The following is a 15,728-nucleotide window of genomic DNA, read 5'->3' as shown; positions in this document are numbered from 1 at the left end:
TTTAATGACTACCATCCTCAAAGAAAGAACCATGTGGGCCAATGGTCACAGGTGAACTATTAGAATTTTATATCAACTAGGTTTTACAATAAACTTTCTGATTCAGGACTATCAAGACAGCCATAATAACAAAAAAATTTCATGCTATTTATTTTCTGTATAGAAATCGAGATCCCAAGTAACACGAACTCACAACCTAGAGACGAAGCAGGATGGTATTAAAACACTCCTTTCAGGAAGGCGTTTTCAAAGAATACAGGGCCCACCATAAACTGATCCTACTATGGAAGGCATCAACTCAATCAACTATTATACATCCATTAATGAGAAATCACCTCACAAATACCGAATAAAAAAATATCATTAATGAGAAATCACCTGCCTGATAAACAATTTATCTTCTTAGCCTATCAGCTCTACATTCAAGCCTTAGCAGCAGCAGGTGGAGTAGCACCACCAGTAGTTGGTCTATAAAAGAAAAATGTCTTATAAGTCATTTGATTGAAGTAAAGCAGTAGCTTAGTCTTTCAAATTCTAACTTGTATAATCATTATAAAGAATACAGCAAAGTGTAAGACAGTATCGGCAAAGAAAGATAACAAGAGGGTACTTACAGCCCAAAAAACACTTTGAAAGAATCGTAGATACCCCATTGGACTCCAGTAAGGGTTCCAATCATGACAATCCGGAGAGGAAGACCGCGGGTGAAGAGACCCCACCATCCTAGCTTCTTGATCGCCTGTAGCAGACCAAAGCGTTAAGGAAAGAAATGCTGGTGAAAACAGAACAAATGGAGTAGAAACTCAAGTAAAAGAAAAATATTCATAAATAGAGAAATTCACTCACATCACCAGCAGTTGCCCCCTTGGCATTGTTCAGGAAAGACACCAAATTGTCAGCAGGATGCGAGACAACAGCACAGAGAACACCAGCAAAATATCCACCAGCAAAGCTGACTCCAAGCTGCAAACTTCTACTGCATTTGTCTTTTGGAGTTGGGATTGCATATTTGTACATCAGCTCCACTATATTCTCAAAGGATGCAAATTTCATCATTGTATCTGCGAATTACCAATTTTGACTTTTAGCTTCTAATGCAAGGGGATGATTGAAATTCATGTAATGAACACATTCATTTAAGTTCATGTAGGTGTAAACGGACTAGTACGCCACTGGTGACCAGCCTATACGTAGTTCTGAACTTCCAAAGGTTTCTAAACAAATTAGACAGTAAAAGGTGGTAACAAATGAATTTTACTTTATGCACAAAAAACTATATATATGCAACATGAAATAATTGAAAATGTTTCAGCTTACATGGAATCTGACGTCCCCAGAGTGGAACCAGCCCTTTGTATAACCTGTGAGCATTAAGAATTGATCATATAAATTCCTTTACAAGAAATCCTGAAAAATTAGTTAACAATGAGAAAACAAAGGATTTCAGATACGGATGCCATACCCAGCATAGCCTTCTGCTCTGATAAACTTGGGCATCCCATCGGCCAAGCCACGTGCAAAACCAGGCTGAGTTTGCACACGAACCTTCACTGCCTCCATAGGGCAGAGAGCAACATCAGCAATCACTTCAGCAGATGCAGAACCAGCAAGATAAATCAAAGTTTTATACTTGGTTGCATATTCAGGCCCAGCAATGTCAGAATAGTACTTCTTGAAAAATTCGTAGAGTCCATATTTGAAAGCACCCTGAGCACTGTAACCAAGCAGTGTAGGAGCCCATCCCCTAAATAAACCTCTAACTCCTTGCTCCTTGAGCAAGACCCCAAATCCAGATGAGATGCTTTTGTATTTTGATGGGTCAATCTGAAATATAGATAAAATCAAATGTTACTGCAGACTGCAGTTGTCCTAGTTATGGATTTGAGCCATTTGGCCTTGTCCTCTTCATATCCGTCACTAAATATTTCTTCTTTTTTTTTTTTTTTTCCTTTTGCTACTGGTGTTCAACACCCAATCTCATAAATTTCTGACCACTCCTAGCTAAATCTCATTGCAACTGTAACTAAATAGTGCTAAAGCACACAGAGGCATTGATGTTAATGTAATAATGTTGATCATTGTCATAATTTTTTCTTTTCTTGTTTTGTTTTTCGTTAAATTTTTTTCCTTGGAGCTTTTAATATTAATTCGACGTTAATATTGACCATCCACAGAAGCCATACACACGCTTCGAAAGAACAGCTTTCAAAATAACCCCGCGATATTGGAAGGCAAAAAATCAAATAAGAAGACCTACCGTCAAAGTCCACGGCTTTGAAAGCCTTGTTACGTAACTCCCGAATGACCGAGGAACCAACCAATACAAATATCCAATTCAATTTCGCTTTAAAAAAAAAAATAATAGTGTACCAAAATAAAAAATCATAAAGGCCTTCTACAGAACTTCAAACGGTCAAACCTAAAAATCAGAACATTCAAATTTCGCATACGAACAAAGCTAACTATGTTTGCTTTGCAAATTGAAATCAACACCTTAGTTAGAAAAGAAATTAATAGAAAGCATCAAATTAAAAATGAACATTTGAAATGCCAAATTAAGAGGGAAATAATTAAGAGAACTGAAAGGAACAAATTAATTAAATTAACAACCTGCATATTGCACTTGACGAGATCGAGAGGAGTAACCGCCGTGTGAGTAAGTCCACAGCTAAACATACCACCGGCCGCAGACGCTGCGTAGAAAGCCGGTGAGTACATCTCAATCTTCTCGTTTGGTGCCGGAATCACGAAGGTCTTCGACAATCCACTGGACTGCGATGATTTAGAAATGAATGGTGATTGATACAGTCCATGGCTGGAGTTCACTGAAGAGTCCAAGTCAACGAGTCTCTTTGATGAAACTGAAGGAGAGTAGAGAAAGTTGGGGATGAGAGATTGACGTGAGTAATCGGAGATGGCCATCGAATTGAATTTTGTTTGATGTTTGAGAAACTGGTAGTGTTTCTGCTATTGTGTTTCTCCAAAGAAGAAGGCAGAAAGTGGGAGGGTGTGGCTGGTGAGGAAAGGAAGTGTATATGGCGGGAGAAAGTTTAGCGGCAACGTCTGCTTTTCAAAGGACTGCCCTCCGTTTGCGTGCCACTTATAAGCTTCTACTGAAAATGTTGCCCTTCAAGTTTTGGTTGATTTACGTAATATTACTTTTATACCTAGTTTCTAATTAGGAGGCCTTACCTAATTTGACCAACATAATTCTTGGGTTTGTCTTAGGACACGTCTGTATATTTACTCGGTTTGTTCCGTTGAATTAGAAAGTTGAGTCGCAATGTCTACTTTTCAAAGGACTACTCTGTAAATTGTGCCCTCCATCTTTTGGTTGATTTACGTAGTATTACTGTTGTTATTATACCCTAGTTTCTAATTAGTAGGCCTTGCCTAATTAGACCGAGATAATTCCTGCGTTTCTGTTAGAACGCACCTGTAAATTTAATGAACTACCATCTTGCTATTAAAAGAATAAAAGCCTCAGCCAAAGCTATCTTTTGATATTACAAAAATATTTTTTTGAAAGCTTTATTGAATCTTTTTTTTTTATTATTATTATTAACAAGTCCAATGGAGCCAAAATAATTATTGTAAAAACTATTGTGTTCGATGACTCAAATTCGAGAACTTTCACTCTTCACGTAAGTGAAAAAATCAGTCAAATTATCACTGATTGAGTTAATTGAATCTTTTTAAAATTTCATTCGGTTAATCACAAGATCCAAATAAAAGCAACACAAAAGATTTAAAAATTTTGTTTGTGGAAATATAGATAATTTCAATTTATTTTGATTATGTACTTTGACTTTTTTTAAAAAATAAATTGTAAAGTTATGTCGTAAGAGGTCATTGGTTTATGTAATTTTTCATTGTTTTTTTGACTTTTTCTTCCTCAACGAAGCAATTGTAAAATTGTTCAAGTAAATATTCCAAACGTCGTAACTTTATTGGTGGCGTATTTGCAATAATTTTCAAATATTGTAGCATTTTTAGAAGAAAGCCCATTTGAAAATTCCCAAAAGCAGCGACGCGTATGAGAATATGTTCCACTAGACAATCCAAGTCTACAAGTAACCTTGCGGGCTACGGACTTGAGGGCGTCAGCTCTTTCGCAAACAAAAGAGTCACGCCCCCTTTGACGAGTAAAGGTTGAATTGAAGCTTCTCCTGCCATTGGCCTTAATTTTTTTTAAATGTATATAAATTCATTAGATGTTTAGTAGGGTATAATAACACTGTGTGGTATAGGATCAAATTATATTTCTTAATAGCCTTTAACATATGATAGACTACTACAAGAGAAGTTGTATTTATATTATATCATATTTGATTAGCTTGGAGAATTAACACAAGGAATCTATTGATTCTCTCCCAAGTAATTAGATCATATGTCCGATGATTTGGCCTTAATTCACCAGATTAGCGCTAAGCCCCATAAGGCCACATGTAATTGCAATTAATTCCGAACATTCAACATATTGGTCCCCTTAGTAGCACCATCTTGATGAAATTAATTATATTTCCGGATCAATGATCACTAGCCCCAGCAAAATTATTCAGCCATCTAATTAAATAAGAGATTGACTGCAAGTCTAATCCATTTTATAAATACCATGAAAAAAATAAAGCAAGAAAGAGCACTACTGCTATGCTGGCTACAGGCAATTTATAAGAAAAGGCGCTTAACTTGCAGTAGCAGATGGCCCACAAATCAAAACGCAATCCAAGTACACGGTAGCACTAGATAGGCCTTGATGCTGAGGCTGAATATTCTCCACTCATTTATCACTGCTCTCTTCCTTGCATTACCCTTTTCACTTTCAAATTGCATACTTGATAAACTTCTCCCTCTAATATTCAATCCAAATTGCAAACTCCTTTAACTTTAATAATTGCTTCTGCGCCTTTGTCTTATATCCTTCACTGTTGATTTGGGTCTGTGCTTCAATGGCTTCATTTTCAGCTTCTCTTCTTAGGTTCCAACCATCGCTTCATCATTCCAAGACTAGCCTGGTAAAAAGCACTACTCCCTTGTTCCTTTCAATCACATTACACTGCTCCATTTTTACGTTTACAGTTCAGAAATTAGTTAATTTTGATTGAAGAATCAAACAATTGAGTCCCATTTGTTAAATTTATGTTATTTGTGAGCAGATAGCAAGCAGACATAGTTTAAAGTTGGTTTCAGTCAGTTGGGCAAAGATTGGGTTCCCTAGCTTAAAGACCAATGGTTTTCGCGTCTCCTGTGCGGTAATTCTACCACATTTGCCTTTTCTCGGTAATGTGACATTAATTATTCATTTTATGTATACAATTCTTGTTATTAGCAGGCAAAGCCAGCGACGGTAGAGAAAGTGTGTGACATTGTAAGGAAACAACTTGCTTTGACTCCAGAGAAAGAGCTCACCCCTGCAACTAAATTCTCAGAACTTGGTGCTGATTCCCTCGATACTGTAAGCCCTTTTATTGTTGCTAGTCAGGTTCTATTCTGTCAGTGTTATTGTTAATTTGAATTGAAAATGGCGTCATCCAAATCTACCCAGGTGGAGATAGTGATGGGATTGGAGGAAGAATTTGGCATTAGCGTGGAAGAGGAGAATTCTCAAAACATAACAACAGTCCAGGAAGCAGCAGACTTGATAGAGAATCTACTTGAAAAGAAAGCTGGAGCTGGAGCTGGAGCTGGAAGTTAAGTTTTTGGAATGCAAGGGTAGATTTGCCTTATTTTATTAATTTCACCGTCTCTCTAGAAAGCTAGCTAGCTAGATTGATTGAACTTCAAGTTTTGTAATTTATTGGTTGCGGAAGTAATGGAGAATTTTCCTTTATCGGATGCATAATGTTTAAGCATAGATTTGCCTAAACTTAAGCCATAACTATCCATTTTGGCTTTTGCTTTATAAGCTTGTCTTGCATATTCTCGGTAACAAAAACACCTACACAAGTCTGAGTACTCAAAGTTCATACTTTTCACTTCTTATATATGGGATAAAACCAAATAGATCACACAATATTAAATTTGCTTTATATGATGTATACAAAAAATATTCGTATATTAAAAAAATATTGATAAAAATAAATGAATGTTTAACATACACTTTAAAAATAAATTTTATATATATTTTTTTTGAAGGAAAAAATCTGATTAGTTAAAGTTATAAAATAATAATTGAGGGTTATTAAAAGAAAAGATTTTACACTTACAAAATTCTTTTATAAGAATACCATTGTGGGCCCAAGTGTGGATATCACAGTGCTACAAGCAAACTCAACAAAGGATTCAAAATATATTTCATCACATTTATACTCCATTTGGGAAATAAAATCAAAATGTAAAATTCATTTTAAATTTTATACATGAATTTTTTCATTTTTGAGTAATTTAAAATAAAAAATTTATTTATTTTTATTTTTAAAATATCGTTAGCATAATAATTTTAAAAGGTTGGAAAAATAAAGAATTTACATAAAATTTTAGATTATTTAAATTTATGAAATTCATTTACGTCAAATAAAGCTGATTTTATTTCTAATGAATAAAAGATAAAAAATGATAAATTTACAAAACTCACAAACTTATAAGTAAACTTTTTAATTAATTTTCTTTATTTTATTACTGATTTTTTTCAAATATTAGTTCTTAATGGCTTTGTTTTTATGTTAGCACTTATTATATCATAGAAAAAAAAAAGCAGCTTTAATTTGTTACCAACGAGATTAGAGCGGTCCCACTTGTCAGGTAAATCAGGGGATGTGTGTCGTGGTATATCCAAACGGTTGACCAAATAATACAAATTTACCGCGCCGCCAAAGCATTTCTCTGTCCGAAACGCAATCCACTGGTCACCGAGATACCGGGTGAAATTGAAATAAATCGGCCACGTCACCACATTTTCGCTTTTGGATCTATCAACCATTGGGTCCCCCCATATTCTATCGGCACAATCCCTCTCCCGCGAAACTCGCATCGGCGTCAACGCAGAATCAAACGACTTGCCGTTTTAGGCCAAATCTTCACATTGCAATTTCATTTCAACATGAGCTTCCCTTCCTCTTGACCGCGACCCAGAACAAAACCAACTTCCATCTATCTCTATCTCTCTCACCTCTTTCATTTCTCCGATTTTATCGAAATAAAAAATCTAGCTTCCTCGAGATCCTCGCTTCAGTGTAACGTACTCGCATACCTATACGTACATATCTATAAATACTTTTTCAAATGGATCGGAGGAGGACCGCAAGCCCTGTGTACTCACGGCAGTGGAGTGGTAGCTCTAGCACAGGATCGTCTTCTCCGGCCATGTCGCCGGCGCACCCTAGCTCACGGCTAGGAACAGGTATGTCTACAATCAAGCGCACTCAAAACGTTGCCGCGAAGGCTGCAGCGCAGCGTCTTGCTCAAGTGATGGCGTCGCAGACCGCTGATGATGACGAGGAGGATGACGATCTAGGGTTCCGATTTCCTCCGGCACCGCCAGCTCCATCGAGTTTCAGTAGCAGTCTTAATCATAATGGAAGCAATAATATTACACCTGCTATTTCGCTTGCCAGACCTAATAGATCTCCTTCACCTGCGGTAATTGGGAGACCTTAATACCTTATACTCTGTGCATTTGAGTTTTTATTGAACAATTTGAAATGGAGTCAATGTTATTCAATTTTAGGGGGCCTCTATTGTTTGGCGATAATGATTGAAATATCTTGGACACATATTACATTTACAGTGTTTATGCATACCAGCAGAAATTGCAGTAGTGAAACTATGGATCTCCGTTTTTTTTCTGTGATTCCAAATATTGCCGGATATATTTTGAACGCATATACAACTCAAAAAAAAGTAATGTTTCTGTCTAATTTTAGTTGAGTTGAACTTCACTTGTGAGCTAATACTTGAGTTTAGATTTCGAATTTTGATATGTTTGCCTTACTTCTTATTTAACTTTGAAAAGTTTGATTGAGGTAATTTACATATTTAGATAAATGTTATGGTTGACGTGATTAAGACTAATTGGAATTTTGATATTTTTAATTAGTTAGGTCGGAACTTTGCAGAGCATGTTCCTTCTGTACGCTCCACTTCAGCAGGAAGGCCATCGATGTCTGTGCGGACAGGGACATTGGTAACACCTAGCAAATCGTCAATAAGAACTCCAATTTCTATACCTCCCATTGAGCCTCCTAATAGGACTAGAGAAAAAAGGTTATCAAACTCTTTATCTCTTGTATTTTTGTTTGATGTGGATGAATAGCATATGTGTGTCAATGAAAACTTCTATTGAGAAAGTCTTGAGAAGTGCCAAAGTTTACTTTTAAATGTGTAATTCTATGACATATGACACTGCACATTTACCTTGATGCAATTTTGTTGAATAGCCTTAAGCTGTAAGTCTCTCATTCCAATTCAATCATAGAAAATGATTATTGTCTTATCTTAAAATGCATTTGAATTCTGTTCTGTTAATTTATTTTTTGAGAATGCTGGGTGAGTCCATGAATAGTGGACATTAGTTAAACCATTTGAAAGGAGGAGCAGCAGCATTCTGGTACCCAAATTCGTAAACCATAAGCATAAGCTGATTTTCTAAATTTGGAATAAATTTGAATTTATGCTCACGGATTTTGACTATCCATTAGTTTATTGAAAATTATTGTTGCCTATTATTGCAGGTTTACTTCAGATGTGGGACACCTCAAGACAAAAGATGCAGTAGATCAGCGCGAAGCTTCAGCTCTTCGTGATGAGGTATGCCATTCCCACCAATCATTCATAACAAACATATACAATCTTCATGATTTAATGGTGATAACTATGGATGGGATAGCTAAGAAGTATGCTTGAAGCTAACATGAAATTTTGTGCAGCTTGATATGTTACAGGAAGAGAATGAAGTTATAGTTGACAAGGTAAACAACCCCCTGCTCAAATCTAATTCTGGCCATATTCTGTGATGTTTACCATTTATGCTCGAGTTTGCTGTACAGCTTCGTCGTGCAGAAGAAAGGCGTGAAGAGGCTGAGGCTAGAGCTAGGGAGCTTGAGAAACAGGTCATTTATATCAATCAATAAGAACATTTTTCTCATTTTTAATATTGTTCTTATATGGTTATGTTGATACCAGGATGAATTGCTACAATTTTTTTACTGTTTATTACCAAGTAACCATTTTTGCTCTTAATTGTGCTTGTGAAAAGACCAATAAGGATAAGAAAAAAGGTTTCATACTGTATGAATATGTTTTTCTTATGAATACACTTAAACACTCGTTTCTATTTCCAATTCTATGTTCATAGGTTGCTACGCTTGGAGAAGGTGTATCTTTAGAAGCCAAACTGTTGAGCAGGTAAAGCCTAGTTGATTGTCTGATGTCATTTCCACTGTTTGTTGGATGTCTGATTCTATTTTTATTATGCATTTGCAGGAAGGAAGCAGCGCTGCGTCAAAGGGAGGTGAGCTGGGTTTATCGTATGGCTTTGGAATGCATATGAATTTAATTTTATTATAGTTTCTTTTTTTTTTTTTTTTTTTTTTTCAATTTTATCGTATGGCTTTTTTTTTTTTTTAATTTTAGTATAATTTTTCATATGAATTTAATTTTAGTATAGTTTCTTTCATATTTTTTTTTTTGTTTTTTTTTTTAACCTTCTAGGACATTAAAGGCCATTATGAGAGCTGTTTTCCCTGATTCACATATTCTTCTTGCTTTATGCTATTTCTAATAGTATCAATAAAGACCTGCTACTGATAAAATGCCTATTGTCATCTTCCTTTTTCTGTTTTGGTGCTAAATTTTGATTTTGCATTTGCTGTTTTCTTCAATCATATAAAATTTCTTGTTGCAGGCTGCTCTTAAGGCTGCAAAACAAACTAAAGATGGGAGAGATGAAGAAATTGCAGCCCTTCGTTCAGAACTTGAGGTATAGTATGGTAGCATCGCTGGTTCTAGCTCATTGTTATCAAGTTATGTTGCAGTACATAAGGTGCTCCACTTGTTTTAATCAGAGCCTAAAAGAGGGTGCTACAGCAGCTGTGGAACAGTTTCGAGAAGCAGAATCGGAAGCAAAAGCTCTTCGAACAATGACACAAAGAATGATATTGACTCAGGAAGAGATGGTCTGTACATTGAAACTGAAGAAAGCTTCATAATTTGTTGTACAGATTGATAATTGTGTACTATATTTGCACTTTAGGAGGAAGTGGTCTTGAAGAGATGTTGGCTTGCTCGTTACTGGGGTTTAGCTGTACAGCATGGTAATGAACAGCATGGAATGTAATGATTATATTTTTATACTCTCTTTTGGTTAATAACTTATGAATCATTATCTTTTTGCTGCCTCTTCCTTGTTATGTGTAATGTTGTCATTAAATGGGTATTTTGTTCATTGATTTTGTGACCTATTATTAAAATCCCTTTTTGTGACTTGACAGTTAACTTTATCATCCTCGGTGGCTGATTAATTTTATTTTTATTATTTTAGCTTGGTGAACTAAAGGAGCCTATTGTTAATTCGTTCGCGTTGAGTGAATCTTTAGATATTTTATTGATAACATATGCTTTCTTCTGTGGCTGCTTTATAGGCATTTGTGCTGATGTAGCATCTTCAAAACACGAGCATTGGTCCGCTTTAGCTCCTCTTCCATTTGAAGTAGTCATTTCTGCTGGGCAGAAGGCTAAGGAGGAATCTTTAGATACAGGCTAGTATATTAAATGGTTATTAACTCTTTTTCCTGTTACTGTCTGCATATGTTGTTCATTTATTGCATTTGCTGGCTTTAGCTGAAATATCCATATTTAATCAGGTGGTGATGATCCAGATAGGGGTAAACTTTCTCGTGATTTGAGTGATCTAACAGGAGAAGGAAATATTGAGAGTATGCTTTCAGTTGAAATGGGATTAAGGGAACTGGCTTCTTTGAAGGTTTGTTTTATCATTTAAATAAAAATTCCATTTTTCTTAAGTTGGTTTAGAATTCCATCGAAGCCATTACTTGTGGGTTGCATTTTTCTGAATTAGGTGAGTGCTACTTCATTTTTTCTAAGAAGTCGTTTAGTGAGTATATGTTGTTAGTGATTTTGAGAGGTAGTACGCTTCCAATTTGCCCATCTACTTGATGCGGATTCAAAGGATTTTGGGATTGTAATGGTTTATATCATTTTTTGTTACACTTGACATATGCCATTTAATTTCTTGATTTCTTTTTGAAATTTATTTTGGAAAGTGTTCCTCAACATATTCTAATTATTTTCTTCTCACCCCATTTTTAAGGTTGAAGATGCAGTTGTGCTTGCATTGGCCCAGCACAGACGACCAAGTATGGTTTAAAATCCATCTCAGATATATCTATCATTCATATGTTGTGGTTCTTTTTTATGTCCTGATCATTAATCTGGTTTATTGAAATTTTTTCTTTAATCCTATCTGTTAACTATCTGAATTTGTTAAAGTCGTGTGCATTCCCTCTTAGTGGAATGCCTTTTGTCCTTTGCTCTTTTGGATTCTCCTAGCTATTAATTCTGAGATCTTCCATCTCAGGAGAATGTTTTGAACTACTTAATAATATGTATCTATATGGGATTTAATCAGTGTAAGGGGAATTTATTTGGAGATCTATGATTTTCATTTTGAGGAAGTCCATAGCTGGTAATAAAATTTACCTTTCCTTCCTGTTGTTTGGTTTTTCAGATTTGAGATCAGTCGATCCCAAGTTTACGGAGGCCTTTGGTAAGAGCATAATCTTTTATTGTCGTCGTAATATTATGCGTCGTGACTCAGTGGCATTCCTTTTAATATTTCACCCCCTCCCTAACTGCAGGATTAAGCGAAGGGGAGGCTGAAGATGTTATTTTCAAAGAGGTTAGTTATCTTGTTTATGAATTTATTTCATTTTCTTTTTCTTCATCTCTTGTTGGCAATGCTATGAGCATTTGAAGTGGTATGAGGTTATGATGTCTCTCTTCTTTGATCACAGACAAGATAAGGGGAATTAAGGATGAAAAGATTATTTTTCTTAATATGGTTATGGTGCTTTCTCTTTTTAAAAAATGTTATGCTCTTTTGTGATCTCTGTCTCTAGGCCTAGGATGTCAAGGTTATACTGTCAACAAAGATCCAAAAAGTTATTTTTAGGCAAGAGACAAAGGAATGCTAGGCATCAGTTCTCCTATGTTTTCTCTTTTTATAACTCTGGCTTGAAAGCTTAACCTAATCCTGCCGAAGTATCCTTGATTTGATTGGTTGATGCTGCCAACAGAAATGGGTCTTGCACACGGTATGATTTTAGTGGACAATAAAAGAAGAGCATGCCTTGTACCATATTAGCATATGCAAAACAACTGTCTGTTTAAGCAATCTGATATTGCTTAAAGTTGATATTGTTAAGAGGCCCTTTCAGATCTGTCTGTTATGGTGGTTTTTCTTGTCCTTTATCCACATACGTTTAATTAAAATTTTCAGTATCTTTTAGAACTAAGACCATCATAAACATTCCTTTGGTATCTTTCTTATTCCTTTGTTTTTTTCTGGATTTCATGGAAGCCTGCACTGTTTCTCATCAGAAACCTTTCAGTTTTTGTGTTGGCTTATGACATCTTGAGATTATTAAGTTGTAAAAGAAAGTTCCATATGCTTCATCTGGAATCATGATAGTTTGGGCAGTTAATTAGTACTTTATTTAAGTTGACTAATAAATTCCTAAATTATTTGATGTGCAGGCATGGCTAACATACTTCTGGAGAAGAGCCAAAGTGCATGGTGTGGAAGAGGATATTGCAGAAGAGCGGCTTCAGTTTTGGATCAGTCACAGTGGACAGTCCCCAACATCACATGATGCTGTGGATGGTAAACTATTAAACTTTTCTATTTTATGCTTCTTTCTAGTTATTTATAATGAATTAAATATTTTGAGTAAGCAGGCACTCGTTTGGGATTTCCTCTGCTTTCCTTTATGCTTTGGCTGGAAATATATATATATATGCAGATTATGCATGACAGATATACTTGTCTCACATATCTGTCCAGTGAGGTCAAGTGTAGGATGATAGAGCCTATTTAATACAGCTTATCTACTGTAAAACTTGGACATAACTCTGTAAAGTATCTGAACCATGCATAATCAGTTTCATCAATCTTTCAATTTCTACTGGTCCATCCTGGATGATATACTGAATCAAAAATTAAACACAATCAAGCATTTAATACCTTACAAGAAAGCATAAAGCAAATCCAGAATTCACATTTCTAAATACAAATAAAATATAAAATCTAGACCCAATCTTTTGGAATTACAGTATGTCCTCATAAAAGTGTCTCTTAGGTAAAAGAGGAAAAGATGTTTTATTAAGTGGTGAGATCGATTAAAGAATGTTTTGGGTTGAAAAGTAAGGGATCTAGGTTGATTTGTATCTAAGAACTAAGATTGTGATGATATGAAGTTTAGATTAGCTTGCACCTCACTTTAGTTATAAAATTATAAACCCATTGCAGTATTGCTGCCATATTAACTTCTTGAAAAATTCTCATCCATGGTAATGGCAGTTATACAGTTATAGAACTATCATGGTGAGGAAAGGATGAGTTATAGAACTATCATTTCTAAATAATATTTCATTTTGGTGTCATTACTGTAGTTGAACGAGGGTTATTGGAGCTGAGGAAGTTGAGCATAGAGCAACAGCTTTGGGAAGCATCTCGGAAGGAAATTGACCAGCCTTCTTATGGTTCAGTTGCCAATCACAAGTCTACGGCAAATTCGGAGACCTCTTCACATTGATTGTCACGCTTGGATTAATTCAATTTTCTCGCTTAATCTGTTTAGCCAGCTTGCGTCAATTTTATGTTTTTAATTTTTGTTTTTCTGTTTTGTTTCTCATATTCCTTCTACATTCAATTTGTTTTCTAGGAATTTTCCGTGTCACGTGGCAATGTCATAATTTGATGATATATAGTTGATATTTGGTGCTAAGATCAATGCTATAATTATTGTAGCACTTGACTCAGCTGTGGAGCCTGTAATTAAGCTGTTAATATGACAAATTGGTTGGAGTGAAATGCTTCGAAGTATATTATATGATCTATTCCAAATTTACCGGGTTAATGATGGGACCAGGCAGGTATACATGATTATGATATTGGGTCGATCCTATCAATTTTCAATCCTGACCCTTTTTCTTTTTCAATTTATAATTTGTGAACATGAACTAATTCTTATTTCTCCTTAATGTTTTCGTTTTTTTTTTTATCAAAGACATCTTTAGCGTGTACGCTTTTAAATAACGTTAAAGAGAAATCCCCACTTTGGGATGCAAGGTTCATATGTATATTTCGTACATATTCATGTCCTGCCTATTAATAAATGTATTCTTTTTGTTCTTTTCACCCGAGTTACCTTTTTCTCTTTAGGAAAATTAGTTAGAATACATAAGCTGAAATATTTTAAGAGAAACGGTATAGACTGTGGAGTGCGGAAGGCATGAAAATGAAATATTGGAACCAATCTGATATGGCTGGCAAGTGTCGCATGTGACATATCAGCCACGCCTAGCCAGTAAAGGGAATGGTCTCAATAAAATATAAAAAGTGGATTAGCTTTTCCCCACTGCGAATATAAATTGATATAAAAAGGAGCCAAGTGAAAAGAAAACAATAGAAAGGGCCAAAAAAGAAAAAAATAAAGATCTTTTGCTTTCAGTTTAAGGACACCAAAAGCCAGCATGAACACCCACTCTCATCCACTATAACACATTTTTCAATCCTGATGCCCTCAACTACTTATTATATGTTAAAAACTTTCAACTCAATTTCTCTTTCTATTATTTAAAAAAGCCCAGATTAGTCAAAATACTCTATTTTTTTTCTTTTCGGAATAATTATCACTTTCTAAGAGAATTTGCATTTCTTAGCACTGAAATTGGGATATCTTCTTCCCATACAATAAAAGTTCAAAAAGACATCGTCAATTTGTATAGCAATATTAGTGTGAAACGATGGAACATAATTCCCATAAACAAATGACGCTACTATGATAAGTAATTATGCAAATAACAAGACAACAAGCCTCGTACTAATAACAATTAATCCATTTCTTGCAAGTTGGATAGCCACATAACCTGCCAAACAAAGGGATAAATTTTGTCCTCTTGCTGTTTGTTTGTTGGCTTCTTTAGCTTTTCCTTCCCTTCTTATTGTGAACAGACAAGCATAAACCCCATCTCCCTTCATCCTTTCTGTTAGGGTGGTCCAAGAAATGAGTAACATCACATATATAATATAATATAAATCCTCAATTTTTTCTTTTCGCACATTATAATATCCATGTTAGGTTAAACCCTAAATTTTCATGCTTATTAAACTAGGGTAGGGAAACCGAACCACCACAACCTTATCTCGTCTCTTTGCCATATTTTATAAAAACTCATTATTTCTACACCAATAAAGAAATTCTCTAATCTGATTTTGTCAAGCTATGAGAGGAAGAGGACCCATTAGAAGCTATTATGGGTGTTTGTGCAACTATGATGGGGAACATGTGGCGTGTTTGTGAATCTTTCTTTCTGTGAGAGAAAATTTTGGAGTAGATGAAGGATGGAGAAAGAAACCTTCATTATATTATGTTCAGAATACCCATTTTACTAAAAAGTGTTTGAGGGAACAAATTCAATGTCGTATAAGTACAAAAAGAAAACTTAAGCAAAAAGAGAGTAAGTAGAGACTGAGGACTAGAACTTTTGAA

The 15,728-nt window shown here is 35.2% G+C and overlaps 3 protein-coding genes across 5 annotated transcripts; 2 read left to right on the top strand and 1 right to left on the bottom strand.

Annotated features, from left to right (window-relative positions):
* Positions 1–126: 126 nt before the first annotated feature.
* LOC105648736 (mitochondrial phosphate carrier protein 3, mitochondrial) lies at positions 127–3,148 on the bottom strand. The gene is made up of 6 exons (XM_089715348.1): positions 2,611–3,148; positions 1,463–1,824; positions 1,318–1,361; positions 847–1,061; positions 615–739; positions 127–468 (listed from the first exon to the last, which is right to left on the bottom strand). Exons 1-6 carry the CDS (start codon positions 2,920–2,922, stop codon positions 423–425), a joined length of 1,104 nt encoding a protein of 367 aa, XP_089571474.1. The 5' UTR covers positions 2,923–3,148; the 3' UTR covers positions 127–422.
* A 1,628-nt stretch (positions 3,149–4,776) lies between these two features.
* On the top strand, positions 4,777–5,835 carry LOC105648735 (acyl carrier protein 1, chloroplastic). Of its 2 annotated transcripts, none has more exons than XM_012235218.4 (4): positions 4,777–5,015; positions 5,157–5,252; positions 5,330–5,455; positions 5,546–5,835. In XM_012235218.4, exons 1-4 carry the CDS (start codon positions 4,950–4,952, stop codon positions 5,693–5,695), a joined length of 438 nt encoding a protein of 145 aa, XP_012090608.1. In that variant the 5' UTR covers positions 4,777–4,949; the 3' UTR covers positions 5,696–5,835. The 2 variants fall into 2 exon arrangements, with proteins under 2 accessions (XP_012090608.1, XP_012090609.1); XM_012235219.4 differs by having other exon boundaries at positions 4,781–5,015; positions 5,333–5,455.
* A 1,201-nt stretch (positions 5,836–7,036) lies between these two features.
* On the top strand, positions 7,037–14,047 carry LOC105648734 (coiled-coil protein). Of its 2 annotated transcripts, none has more exons than XM_012235217.4 (17): positions 7,037–7,578; positions 8,036–8,202; positions 8,670–8,745; positions 8,865–8,906; positions 8,985–9,047; positions 9,293–9,342; positions 9,421–9,448; positions 9,842–9,916; positions 10,002–10,112; positions 10,190–10,250; positions 10,578–10,694; positions 10,800–10,918; positions 11,267–11,312; positions 11,684–11,722; positions 11,814–11,854; positions 12,712–12,838; positions 13,627–14,047. In XM_012235217.4, the coding sequence occupies exons 1-17, from the start codon at positions 7,222–7,224 to the stop codon at positions 13,767–13,769; spliced, it is 1,662 nt and encodes a 553-aa protein (XP_012090607.1). In that variant the 5' UTR covers positions 7,037–7,221; the 3' UTR covers positions 13,770–14,047. The 2 variants fall into 2 exon arrangements, with proteins under 2 accessions (XP_012090607.1, XP_020540773.1); XM_020685114.3 differs by having other exon boundaries at positions 7,440–7,578; positions 8,040–8,202.
* Positions 14,048–15,728: the final 1,681 nt, after the last annotated feature.

The sequence above is a fragment of the Jatropha curcas genome, chromosome 10 (genome assembly GCF_041381405.1).
Source record: "Jatropha curcas cultivar XTBG-Jc1 chromosome 10, XTBG_Jcur_1.0, whole genome shotgun sequence".
Classification (NCBI taxonomy): domain Eukaryota; kingdom Viridiplantae; phylum Streptophyta; class Magnoliopsida; order Malpighiales; family Euphorbiaceae; genus Jatropha; species Jatropha curcas.
The sequence above is the reverse complement of the archived record's forward strand: the minus strand, read 5'-3'. Positions and strand labels throughout refer to the sequence as shown.

Coding starts and splice junctions, on each gene's coding strand:
- LOC105648736 (XM_089715348.1), bottom strand. CDS start 2,922: ATGGCCATCTCCGATTACTCACGTCAATCTCTCATCCCCAACTTTCTC. Junction 740..846: donor AGGGGGCAACTGCTGGTGAT/GTGAGTGAATTT, acceptor GGTCTGCTACAG/GCGATCAAGAAGCTAGGATG. Junction 469..614: donor TTCAAAGTGTTTTTTGGGCT/GTAAGTACCCTC, acceptor TTTCTTTTATAG/ACCAACTACTGGTGGTGCTA.
- LOC105648734 (XM_012235217.4), top strand. CDS start 7,222: ATGGATCGGAGGAGGACCGCAAGCCCTGTGTACTCACGGCAGTGGAGT. Junction 8,746..8,864: donor CTTCAGCTCTTCGTGATGAG/GTATGCCATTCC, acceptor AATTTTGTGCAG/CTTGATATGTTACAGGAAGA. Junction 8,907..8,984: donor ATGAAGTTATAGTTGACAAG/GTAAACAACCCC, acceptor TTTGCTGTACAG/CTTCGTCGTGCAGAAGAAAG.
- LOC105648735 (XM_012235218.4), top strand. CDS start 4,950: ATGGCTTCATTTTCAGCTTCTCTTCTTAGGTTCCAACCATCGCTTCAT. Junction 5,016..5,156: donor ATCATTCCAAGACTAGCCTG/GTAAAAAGCACT, acceptor ATTTGTGAGCAG/ATAGCAAGCAGACATAGTTT. Junction 5,456..5,545: donor GTGCTGATTCCCTCGATACT/GTAAGCCCTTTT, acceptor AAATCTACCCAG/GTGGAGATAGTGATGGGATT.